The following is a 12,954-nucleotide window of genomic DNA, read 5'->3' on the forward strand; positions in this document are numbered from 1 at the left end:
AGCAAGGGTTGTCCACACCAGCAATGATAATGATGATACCGATATAGTATGTGAACTTCACATATACATTAATTTTCTAAGATATTATAGGTTGATACTTTTGTAAATTTGGATATTTAAGTGAATCTTAAGTTCAGAATTGGGTACCCTTCTTAACACAAAATACCAAACCAGTAAAGAGAAACATTATGTATTTCGTGATTTTTCTATTAAGTTTACAGGGAGATTTAAACCATTATGCCTTATATAAGATCACAATATAATGCTATCATCCAAGTTTTGTAGGTTTTTATCTTTCCTCTACTTTTAAGCCGTGATATCTTTATATATAAAAGTGAAGTTGTGTGTCCGTCTCCTACAATTTAGATTCCTAACTACTCCCACATTTTGCGGTGCAGTGTAAACAAAAGCGGGTATCTTACAGTCGTGATTCATATTGAGCCCTTCTGGGTATTAGCGCGTGTCTATGATGAGTCTACGATTTAAAAAAAATTTACCATCATTTTTTCCCATTTTTAATGCATTTTTGGCATATATAAGGGAAATAACTCTCTAAAAATGTATTATTAAATCTCAGAACGTAAAAAGCTACAGTAACACCCCGCTTTGAGGTTAGCCATATTGAGATGGCTATTATACTTTACATCTCTAAAAATGCTTATATAGTTATTTCCCTTACAAACCCGAGCAATGCCGGGCGATACTGTTAGTCAATATATATAAGAGAACCTTTACTTAGAAAATTTTATAGTATATACTTTAATTACATTTTTTTTAGAAAATTTCTAATTTAAGTTTTAACATTAAAATGGAGTCACAATAGATAAGTAAATAAAATGTCAGTTTTTTTTCATGTAAAATGTCATGTGCTGTACTATGATTTGGACAAGGAATAGAACATTTATAGTTACAATTAGATGATACAAAGAAAAAATAGAAAAATGCGAAAAAGGTAAAGATAGACCACAATAATAATTTGATATCCATTTTGGTGGTTTGTAGTTCCAGGATCAAATTCTTGCAAATGAGAATATTTAAATTGAAAAAAAGGAAAAAAATAAGACGAAAATGAAACAAAATATTCGCTTTCATTTAATGATGTAATATGCAATGCCAGTTGGTCAAAAATATCACCAGCGAGACAAAGAACAGAAAATGCAAAGACAGAACAGAAATTAAAGTTTAGATTACTCACGTTCCTTTATCATTCCATTCTAAACAATTCACACAGCCTTGGTGACCCTGTGAGGAAATGTAAATGTTATAAGGTTAAATGTGTGTAAGAAAGTATTTAAAAGAGATGGGGGGAAAAAAATAGGCAAAATGCAGCTGAACTGAAAAATACATTTGAATTTCATTACAATAAAACTGAAACAAATCCAATTTTTGTCATAGAGAAACATTTAGACTGGCTTATTATTAGAATTATTATTATTATTATTATTATTATTATAAAAGTCATGAGCTGGTAGAATAGTTAGCACAGCAGACAAAATGCTTCATGGCATTTATTCTGCATCTTTATGTTCTGGGTTCAAATTCCACTGAGGTTGACTTGCCTTTCATCTTTCCAGGGTCAATAAAATAAGCACCAGTTCAACACTGGGGGCAATATATATTTCTTTATTGCCCACAAGGGGCTAAACATAGAGGGGACAAACAACAACAGACAAAGGGATTAAGTCAATTACATCGACCCCAGTGCGAAACTGGTACTTTATTTATCGACCCCGAAAGGATGAAAGGCAAAGTCGACCTCGGCGGAATTTGAACTCACAACGTAGTGGCAGACGAAATACCACTAAGCATTTCGACCGGCGCGCTAACGTGTCTGCCAGCTCGCCGCACACTGGGGTCAATATAATTGACTAGCCCCCCATCCCCACAAAATTTCAGGCCTTGTGCCTATGATTAGAAAGGACAGGCAGAATTGTTAGCATGCTGCTGGATAGAATGTTTAGTGGCATTTTGTCTATCTCTAGTTCTGAGTTCAAATTCCACTGAGGTTGACTTTGCCTTTCATCTTTCCAGGGTCAATAAAATAAGTACCAATTGAGCACTGGGGTTGATACAATCAAGTAGCCACCTCTCACCAAATTTCAGGCTTGTATGTAGCCTTCTGAGCATTTAAAGTAACTAATTTCATGAGTGTTCTGTTAACTACTCTGCATTTGCTATGTATGAAGTTTGCCTTATCTTCATATTCTGCACCTCTAGTACACCCTTAGTTTATACTGGGTATTTCCTTTCTGCATATCAAGCATTGCCCTTTCTCAGATTGCATTAGACTCCTGTTATCTTTCCAGTTCACCAAAAATTATCAACATAGCTACTTCTTTTTTTTCTTTTCAGGCCTCAATTTTAGGCTTCACTTCTTCCACATTTGGAATTTCCTTGCTAATCATTCAACAAATTCAGCTTTGAGATTTAAGTTGCAGCCAACCAAACTTAAATTCCAGCTATGGCCTTCAGAACTATAACAAAAAAGGAGGAGGTTGAGAACTGAGACTTGATGGACACTTACCAGTATTGAACTCAATGCTAACTTTCATCTTACTAACAAAATCTCGGTACACAGCTTGTATAACTCTCTCTCATCTTTCATCAACAAGTAGTTTTTTTTTTATATGATTACCAGACTACAGAATGCGGTACCTTGTTAGAGGCTTTCACAAGTCAGCAACTGTCAAGTATTGTGGCTTGCTCTTCACTCACAAGTCTCTTTTAGCTTTGGTGCTACCTCATCCTACATCTTAACGAAGCTCATTCTCTTCCTAATTAACTTTGCTGTAATTTTTGTTCTGCTGCTTTCATCAATTTGATGTCTCTGTAGTTAGTTCTTTGTAAAGCCTATCCTTCACTTTTGTAACTGTTGATGATGATACTGTTCCTCCAGCCATTGAGGATAACATCTCCCTACATTGCCTGACATACACTCTTTTACTTGTTTCAGTCATTTGACTGCGGCCATGCTGGAGCACCGTCTTTAGTCGAGCAAATCGACTCCAGGACTTATTCTTTGTAAGCCCAGTACTTATTCTACTTCCACACCAGAAGGAAAAAAAATTGTAGACTTTTAGGTTGGATACATATGGTGTGAAAGTAAGATTAACAAACATATATCTGTTTGTTTTGTGCATGTGCAGGATTATATGCTTTGCATGTGTGAGCAAGGTATTAGTCCTCATTAGTTCTAAAAAGCTGTATTTCTTATTTCTTTGAGTTGTTGGAATGAAAAATGAAGTATCATTAATTTGTAATCTGATCTGTATCATCCTCAAAAAAAAAAAAAAAGCCACTGGACTTGCCTATACATGCACACTGATGCACTCCCTCACACAAGTACTCCCTTCAAAAAGACAAAGATACTATTCATAAAATAAATAGATAACTATATAAAGAAATAAACGCTTAATCTCTCACAGAATCCAAACTATACAGATATGTGAAGATGTACCATGAACACACATTCATTTACAAGCTCACAGAGTCCACAGCTTTCATACACTCCATACCGTACACATTTACAGGGTGTCCAGAAAGTTATGGTGCGATTTAAAATACATAGGGTTTATCTGTAAAAAGGATGAGAAAGCTTGATGTGTCTAGTTTTTCTGTTCTTCTGAAGTTTTATCTATTACTAGCTTAAAACCCGCACACTGTGCAGATTTTATGCCAGCTCTTGTGGGGGCTAATTGGGCTTGTGGCCCAAAGCTAAAGAGAGCTAAATAGCATGACTATAATACATCTATAATGATATGCCCCAGTGGTGTTTGATCAGAGGTTGAGGACGGGTGAGAATTAATTCTGTAATGCAATCATTCTCTTGTTCCAGTCCCAAGTTGAATTCCAACTGTTGACCAATTTATTCCAAAGTTCTTATTATTACAATGTAAAATTAACGAATCGAATGTCATTCATCTCTCCCTTGGTCTCTGACATCATCTGACAAATGCCAACCAGGATGGTGTGAATCAGCCAAGCTTTACATGCTAGAAATAGCAACCCAAATGCTTTTAAATCAGACCTCAATGTTGGATATTCAAGAGCCAAATGAAGGGCAGATTTTCAATCCCGGGGTCATCCTGATTCCAAAAAGGTATAATATGTCTATGTTGAGCAAATGTAGGCTGAGATACAGGGGTCCCAGATGGACAGACAGAATTTGTGCCTGCAACTGAGGATGAGCCAAATAACTTGAAACTGAGTCAGTCTTGTGGTCCTGTTACCTGTTAGAGGGTGGTAGGGGTTCGTTCCCCCCTACCAACAATATATTGTATATAAAAGGTGCTCTACATAGGCAATTCAACCAGAGGCCAAACTTCAATGAAATTTTACCTTCTGTCTAAAAAAATCCGAACACGCAAGACAATGTAGTCTGAGGTAGACACAATATCTAAAAAAAACCCCAAAAAACAAAATGGACATGGTCATGACTGACCTGCTTTTGATTGAACATCTACTCAATCAGGTCTGACCTGGGGTTAAACAACAGCAGCTATACTGTAAAATAGCCCTTTACTTGAAGTTTTCTTCATGTATAGCTACACATGAAATAATAAATTGACATTTGAAAATAAGAAATAAATACATTTTCCTCTTTCTTCCTCATCTTGAGAGAGACAGAGAGAGAGAGAGAGAGAAGTAGAGAGAGAGAGAAAGTAGAGAGAGAGAGACACACACACACAGAAATATAATTTTCTACAGCTACTTATGTCCCTACTTATGCCTTCTATTCCCCACCACATCTGTCTCTCTGTTTCTTTCTCTGTCTTCCTGCAGACTTCTTGTTAGGGGAAATGAGAAACCACATGCTACAAGAAGCCTGGTCTCCCACCATATTATCTTCACAGCATAAACCATCCAACTGCAATGGCACTTATTGCAGCAAGATTATCCTGGGGAGACTGTTAAAACCTTGAACAACTGATCAAGATGAATTACTTAGTGACTATATTTCATTTGTAGATTTGATACAAGGCTCAATTACAAAGACAGACATTTATTAAGATTAAATTACCTTAACCCTTTCGTTACCCACCTGGCTGAAACCAGCTCTGGCTCTGTAGTACAAATGTCTTGTTTTCATCAGTTTTGAATTAAAATCTTCCACCAAACCTTAGTCACAATTTATGTTCCTAACACTAGCTGAATGATAACTAAGTTATTTTACAAAATTCTTTGTTATCATCATCATCGTTTAACGTCCGTTCTCCATGCTAGCATGAGTTGGACGGTTCGACCGGGGATCTGGGAAGCCAGAAGGCTGCACCAGGCTCCGGTCTTATCTGGCAATGTTTCTACAGTTGGATGCCCTTCCTAACGCCAACCACTCCGTGAGTGTAGTGGGTGCTTTTTACGTACCACCTGCACTGGTGCCAGGCGAGGCTGGCATTGGCCACGGTCGGATTGGTGCATTTTACGTGCCACCGGTACGGAAGCCAGTCAAGGCGGCACTGGCTTCGGCCACGATTCGGATGGTGCTTTTTACATGCCACCGACACGAAAGCCAGTCGAGGCGGCGCTGGCATTTGACACGATTCGGATAGTGCTTAAAGTAATTGAAAGAAACACAGAGCATCTCAAAATAACGAAAGGGTTAAGGCGGCAAGCTGGCAGAATGTTTAGCAGCATTTTGCCTGTCTTCACATCTGACTACAAATTCTGTCAAGGTCCACTCTGCCTTTCATATTTTGGGGGTCAATAAAATAAGTACCAGTTGAACACTGGGATTGATGCAATCAACTTAGCCCCTTCCCTGAAATTGCTGGCCTTGTACCAAAATTTGAAAAGAGTGGCAAGCTGGCAGAAACTCTTGGGGTTGATGTAACTAACTTACCTCCTCCCCACTGAACATGCTGGCCTTGTGCCAAAATTTGAAACCAATATTAGATTATCATAAAGTGTCAAGCTGGAAGAATTGCTAGTGGCTTCGTCTGGTCTCCGTGCCGGTGGCACGTAAAAAGCACCATCCGATCATGGCCTTTTGCCAGCCTCGTCTGGCACCTATGCTGGTGGCATGTAAAAAGCACCCACTACACTCACGGAGTGGTTGGCGTTAGGAAGGGCATCCAGCTGTAGAAACACTGCTAGACCAGACTGGGCCTGGTGCAGCCTTCTGGCTCCCCAGACCCCAGTTGAACCGTCCAACCCATGCTAGCATGGAAAGCAGACGTTAAATGATGATGATGATGATGATGATTTCTTCCAATTTTATATTCTGGATTCAAATGCTGTCGGGTCAACTTTGCTTTTCGTTTGTTCAGGGGTTTATAAAATAAGTATCAGTTGCACACTGGGGTCATTGTAACAGACTTGCCTCCCCCCCACTGAACATGCTGGTCATATGCCAACATTTGAAACCAACATGACTGTAATGTGAACTTCTTAACCACATGACCATGCATGTATCCATAAAACTTTATGGTTATCATCAAAAGCATCAGGTAAAATGCCTTGCAGTATTTGTTCTAGTGTTTTATGCTACGAGTTCAAACCTCATCAAGGCCAATTTTGCCTTTCATCTTTCTGGGGTCAATGAAATAAAGCAGCGATCATGTACTGTGGTTACTGTTGTCAATTTTTATTAACTAACCTCTTTCCACAAATTTCTGACCTTGTAACTCTGTTAGAAATAGTTATTTCATTAGCACTTAACCATTAACCCTTTAGTATTTAAATCGGACATATCCAGCCAAAATATTTAATCTGTTTTATGTTCAAACTGACCAGATCCAGGCCCTCACACCTACCCTACAATGTTATTCTACATTAAGTAATTACACCATCAAGATCTTGAAGATATGAGATAATGCATGATTAATTCAAATCAATGTGAATCAATAAGCATTATGTTTGATAGAATAATCCAAAAACTAAAGGGTTAATCTGTCAATACTCACACAAGTAAGACAGAGCTACCTGACTGCAACTAAACTTACAGAAACATAATAATATTGCTTCCGTCAGGAATAAATATTCTATGGTTAGATGTCCTTTCCAACACCAACCACATAATTAAGTAGTATTTATTTCCCTTTTATTTGAGCCAAGGGGTATGAATTATAAAACGTCAGAACATCAATGGGCACCAACTATAAAATGTCATGGCCTCAGCCTCTGGTTGAAACCAGTAAAAGAATTTATTTAATTAAACAATTTTTAAGTAGTATAAGTCCTTAAAATTAACACTTTATATAAAGTATGAGTCCCTTTGTGAGGAATGTTATCTGAGCACAAAGAGAGAAGTGTAAAAAAAAAAAAGGGTTATTTGTGCAAAGGATTTCAATCATGTTGTGATTGTATATTAAGAGCTAATTTACAAACCTCAAGGTCTTTCTCTAACCCCAGCCGATGAATCATGTCTGGAGTGACTTGTAGGGTTCGCTGGAAGCAAATACATTGTTGATCCTGAAAAGAGAATAAAGCAGTTATTAGTTTTCATTTTATTTCATACATTGAGGACTAACGTATTTAACTATTGGCTGGTATTGAGAAGAACCCAGCGAGAGGCCCACATCATCTAGGACTACTATTAGTAGTCCTAGCTTTGACTTTCAGTTTTTGGTTCCTTCAACTGCTGATTCAGCACACATGAAATATTGATTCCATATTAGTGAAATTCCTGTGAATTCCTTTTGCAGTGAATTAAAAAAAAAAAAGGTCAAAGCAAAGAAACAAGTGACCTACTTCTTGAATTATTGTATCGTGTAATAAATGGTCCAGATTAAGAAAGAAAATTTTAATGATGATGATGATGATTTCAATAAATAGGTTCAAAATTAAATAAGGCAAGCACTTTGATCTTAATGCCAAGTAATTTTTTAAACTTGAAACATTCAAACATGATTTTAGAAGTACTAAGTGGCAAGAAAAAGAATAAACATTGACTTAAGGCTGAAGATCGACACTGGAGCCCAGAGTGATATCTTGCCTGTCAACCTCCACAAAAAGGTGTTCCCAGAACTCATGACACAAGAGTATAAAGTCAAAGAAGGAATCCTCACACCAAGTGATGTAATCCTCACTGCGTACGGAGGTACCAGGATTCCACAACTGGGCAAAACAACAATCACAGGGACACAAAGGAAAAACAATCAAGTGTTCTTTTTATGTCACAAGAACACAAGAGACTGGTTTGAGGCACCAGTTTCTTCGGAGGTGTGGGTTCGCATCCCACGCTGCCACCATGTTATGTGTAGTTTCAGTCAGGTGGGATAGACAACTCTATACGAAGCATAGTGGCAGTTCGTGTAACATGGAAAAGTAAATAACACGAAAAAGAATAACTATGCTTCGTATAGAGTTGTCTATCCCACCAGACGGAAACTACACATAACACTAAGAGTTAAAAAGACAGAAAGAGGATACATTACATTCCATTTGATATGTTATGACAGAACTTCAGATAGTTATCCCTTTTGATACCAACCCGGCTGAAACCGCCTCTGGCTCTGTAGTACAAATGTCTTGTTTTCATAAATTTTGGATTAAATTTTTCCACCAAACCTTAGTCACAATTTATGTTCCTAACACTAGCTTAATGATAAACTAAACTATTTTACTAAATTCTTTGTTATATTTAAAATTAACTGAAGGAATCACAGAGCATCTCAAAATAAATACAGTAATGAAAGGGTTAAATTTGTCCTGGAGCCCTTTCTTTTTAAATTCTTCACCCTTCCATTTTATACTTTAGATCAGTGGTTTTCAACCAGGGTTCTGCCAGTACAGTCTAGGGGTTCCGCAAGAAGTTACAAAACTGCTTAAAATCAGCAGTAATTTTTAATTCTCCTGTGCAGATATGTGTGCATAAGACTATTAAATTATTGCACAGGGGTTTCTTGAGCCAGTAGAATGTTTCCTTGGGGTTCTGCTCCAGCAAAAAGTTTGAAAAGCACTGCTCTAGATACTCTCCTAATGCTCATTGTGACACAAAAACAGTGTTGGTGTTTAAATTAAGAATTTATTTACAATTACCAGAAATCTCTGATTTTCAGTTCTTATTTCCACTGCTGGTTCAGAAAGTGAGTATCACATTAATCCCTACAAATCTTTATTTTTTTTATAAAACATCAAGTTTCTATTTACCCAACATTAGCAATTTCATTCATGATATCATTACTCAGACTACAAATTCCCTACTTTTATTCTGTTGTTCAATTCTAGGATTCTTGAGCTTCCTTGTCAATTCAAACTTGCTCATAAACTAATTCAAGCTATAAAAAGCAACTTCATTTATACACTGGGTCATCTCATAAATAATGCAATTTTTTAATACTTCTTTTATTTTTCAAAATTAAGATAAAGTTGCACTGTTGCCTTTATTGAACTCATGAAGCAAAATATTCTGAATATGCTCCTCTGTCACTTCCATTATAGCTTTGAAAAAATATCTGTTAAGATTGAACTGCACTCTTCAAAACTCACACTAAGAATAAGGACATAGTAAAATTACTACCTGCTTTTATAGTAAGTTGATGCAGGTAGATAATCCCTTCCCTCTCTGACTTTTAGTTCATGAAATTCAAAAAACTGCATTATTTATGTGATGACCTAACAATGTATTTCAAATTTTGGCACAAGACCAGCAATTCTGGGGGAGGGTAATTCGATTATATCAACTCTTGGTTGAATTTGAACTCAGAATGTGAAGAGGAATGAAATGCCACTGAGCATTTTGCCTGGTGTGCTAATGATTCTGTCAACACACTGACTTCATTTACATAATATATTAAAAAACATAAACCCTCAATGTGCTTCTAGTCCTGAATCTTGTTATTTAGTATTAAAGCTAAAACAAAAAAAAGCAAACAAATTGAAGAAGGAATTTTGTATGATTTAAATTCCTAATGAAATTATTACTTAACTTAATCCTGATTATATCTCTAGCTCCACAACACAAATTCAATATCCTTCACAAATTATTCATTTCCAATAGTTTTCTTATAGTCCACCAGTTCACATTTTTTACCCAACACACTCCTTCTGTAGTTCTAAGACTGTTCTTCCACACCTTGCTGTACGATGAAGCTACATTTTATAGTTTAACCATTGTTAATACTATTTTGCATCAGCTTTTCTATGATCCTTCATAACACATTTTTTCTGCCTTAATTAAAATAGGTAGGGCAGCACCTGTAACCTTTTTCAGTGTCCCCAAGACTAGGAGATGGAAAGGGAAGAAGAAATCACTGCTCATAGTTTATCCTCTGACCTGAAACCTAGTTTAACCCTTTAGTGCTCACATTATTCTGCCAAAATTAATCCCTTTCTTATCCACATTGTTTTGAACTAATCCTGCATTATCTTGTAGCTATGAGATTTTGATGAGGTAGCTGTTAATTTTTAAAACGATATTGTAGGGTTGGTGTAAGAGACCAGATCTGGCCAGTTTGAACATAAAACAGGCAGAATACTTTCGGCCAGATATGGCCAGTTTAAATACTAAAGGGTTAAATATCTGTAAATGGGTGGATGCAGCCAAAGGCCTCCCAATCGCTAGGTGACAGCATTAAACCAAGCAAGGGGTCAAGTGGGTATGAAATATTTTGGCACAGTTGTTTTGGCGCCACCTCTTTAGCATCGCTGACTTGATGGAGACTTGACATCAGACATTTCATTGTTCTCTCGTTTTCACCATTACCACACTCTCTCCTTTATGAATATGAGCATATTTCTCTTATTGTTGTGTATGAGGAGAGGGAAGGTGTTTATACCAATTGCATTCAATTAAATAAATTGCTCTCTCTATCCTTCCCTCTCTGATTTACTCTTATCTTTTCATTTTTTTTCATTTTTTTTTTGAAAAAACTTTATCATGAATAAAAAGAGAAAATATTTACATTTTTTTTATCAAAATATACCATTAGTTTCAATTGCCTAAAAAAAATTTAATAAGAAAGTGAAAACCAAATTGAGTAAAATTAAATTAATCATAGCAGTTTTTTGAAAGTTCATGTATATTTTTTTTTTCTTTAACGGTATCAAACCGGCGGCAGGATGTTCTTTCTGTTTTGTTGTAAAGGCACAGTTTCCGATTAATTATTTACCGCTGCCACCATGTTATGTGTTATTTCATTCTAATGGGATAGACAACCAATATGAAAGCCACTGTTATTGTTTTACGTGTTTATTTACTTTTCATGTCACACAAACTGGCCACATTCAGCACAGCGACACCTATATAACTTTAGACACAGCGGAGTAATACTTATAAAATAGTGCCAAAAGCGGGGACGCATTCCACACACGCACGCCCACGCACACGCATATATATGAATGTGTAACACTCATTGTATGTGCATATTTCAGCACACACATGCATGTGTGTGTATGTGTGCTTGCCTGATGTGCCAAAACAGGTTGACTGTCCAGCCAGCCATGCCAAACCATTGGCAGCCAAACAGCTGCACCTAATTGTCTCATCCTGTGACTAAGCCTAACACTGAAGAACAAATACAGTCCACCTAACAAAACTTCTGTAGTTATTCTTTACTTGATTTCATCCGTGTCCTTTATTCTCTGGTAGAAGACAATGGACCAAGGGGCCATTCATTGCAATGGGATTGAACCTGGAATGCTCACAGCAGCCATGTTCCTACCGCTCTATGTCACGCTGGTGAGACCCATATTGGAGTACGGGATTCCTGCCACTTCTCCTTATCTCCTCAAAGACATACATCATCTCGAAAGAGTCCAGAAGCTGGTTACCCGCATGGTTCATGGTCTCAAGAATTTGTCTTATGAAGAAAGGCTGAAGACGCTCGACCTTTATTCTCTAGAAAAACGACGATGCCGTGGTGATCTCATTCTCGCCCACAACATTATAAGCGGAAAGTGTAACCTCTCGAAAGAGCTGTTCTTCACTCCTGCTCCAGAGCGTCGGCTGCGGGGTCATTCCGAAAAGCTCTACCTGCGACGATTTCATCTCAATTGAAGGAGAGGGGCTTTCTCTGTCCGGGTTGTGGATCCGTGGAATAAGCTGCCGGACGAGATGGTGAAGATGCCAACGACCGCTCGGTTCAAAGTCTCCCTTGACCTCAAGTGGCCTGAACTCTTTACCTGAACACCACCCTGTACATAACTCCATGTCCCCCTACATGGCCTTGCTTTTTGCTTTCTGAGCCAAAAAATTAACTAACTAACTAACATATGCACGACAAGCCAACTTCTTGACCATATAGCCAACATTATTTTCTACATCAGCCATGACCCTATAGTGTTGTTATACAAGGACATCACTGAGCTAACCATGGTCTAATTAGCTCTGTAAGTAATTAGTTCCAACTATGCATTTCCATGTTTTTAGCATTAAGGTAATTATTGATTAACCTGTTATATTTATTTTCCTAACTGACATAACATTTGCTCTAATATTAGTATGTAACATATGGTATAATTATAAATAGGGAAAATTACAGCCGTTTCTCCACTGACTGGAAAAATGATGAACAACCTTAATCGATTTTAGAACCTTATTGGGTTCTCATCAGAGGCGTTCACATCATTCTGACAATCTCCAGAGAAACAAACAGCTGAACTGTTTATATAGGCAACAAATGCAGCAGTTACCATTTTTTTAAATGGACCTTCTTTGGGCCTTAAAAAATATAAGCTTCTCTTGACTCACCAATTTTTTTTTAAAAGACTAACAAAATAATGCACATCAAATAAAATCATCAGAATTGAAGACAGTAAAAAATGAAGGTTAGTTGCTATTGACACTTAGCCTCAAGTGAGCCCTTGTCAAGCAGACCTGTCTATATTGAATTCAAATTTTGGCACAAGGCCAGCAACTTTGGGGGAGGGGTTAAGTCGATTACATCAACCCTGTTTTTTAACTGGTACTTATTTTATCGACCCTGGAAGGATGAAAGGCAAAGTCAACCTTGGTAGATTTGAACTCAGAATGTAAAGACATGAAATGCCGCTAAACATTTTGCCAGGTGTTAA

At 37.2% G+C, this 12,954-nt stretch overlaps 1 protein-coding gene across 4 annotated transcripts in view; it reads right to left on the reverse strand.

Annotated features, from left to right (window-relative positions):
• LOC115228329 (WD and tetratricopeptide repeats protein 1) overlaps positions 1–12,954 on the reverse strand; it is a 99,660-nt gene that overhangs the window by 40,714 nt on the left and 45,992 nt on the right. For all 4 annotated transcript variants that reach the window (XM_036511475.1, XM_036511481.1, XM_029798942.2 and 1 more), the window contains 2 exons: positions 7,327–7,410; positions 1,196–1,242 (listed from right to left, as the gene is read on the reverse strand). In XM_036511475.1, coding sequence (XP_036367368.1) covers positions 1,196–1,242; positions 7,327–7,410 — 131 coding nt within the window. The remainder of the gene's footprint in view (positions 1–1,195; positions 1,243–7,326; positions 7,411–12,954) is intronic.

Source organism: Octopus sinensis, linkage group LG2 (genome assembly GCF_006345805.1).
Source record: "Octopus sinensis linkage group LG2, ASM634580v1, whole genome shotgun sequence".
Lineage (NCBI taxonomy): Eukaryota > Metazoa > Mollusca > Cephalopoda > Octopoda > Octopodidae > Octopus > Octopus sinensis.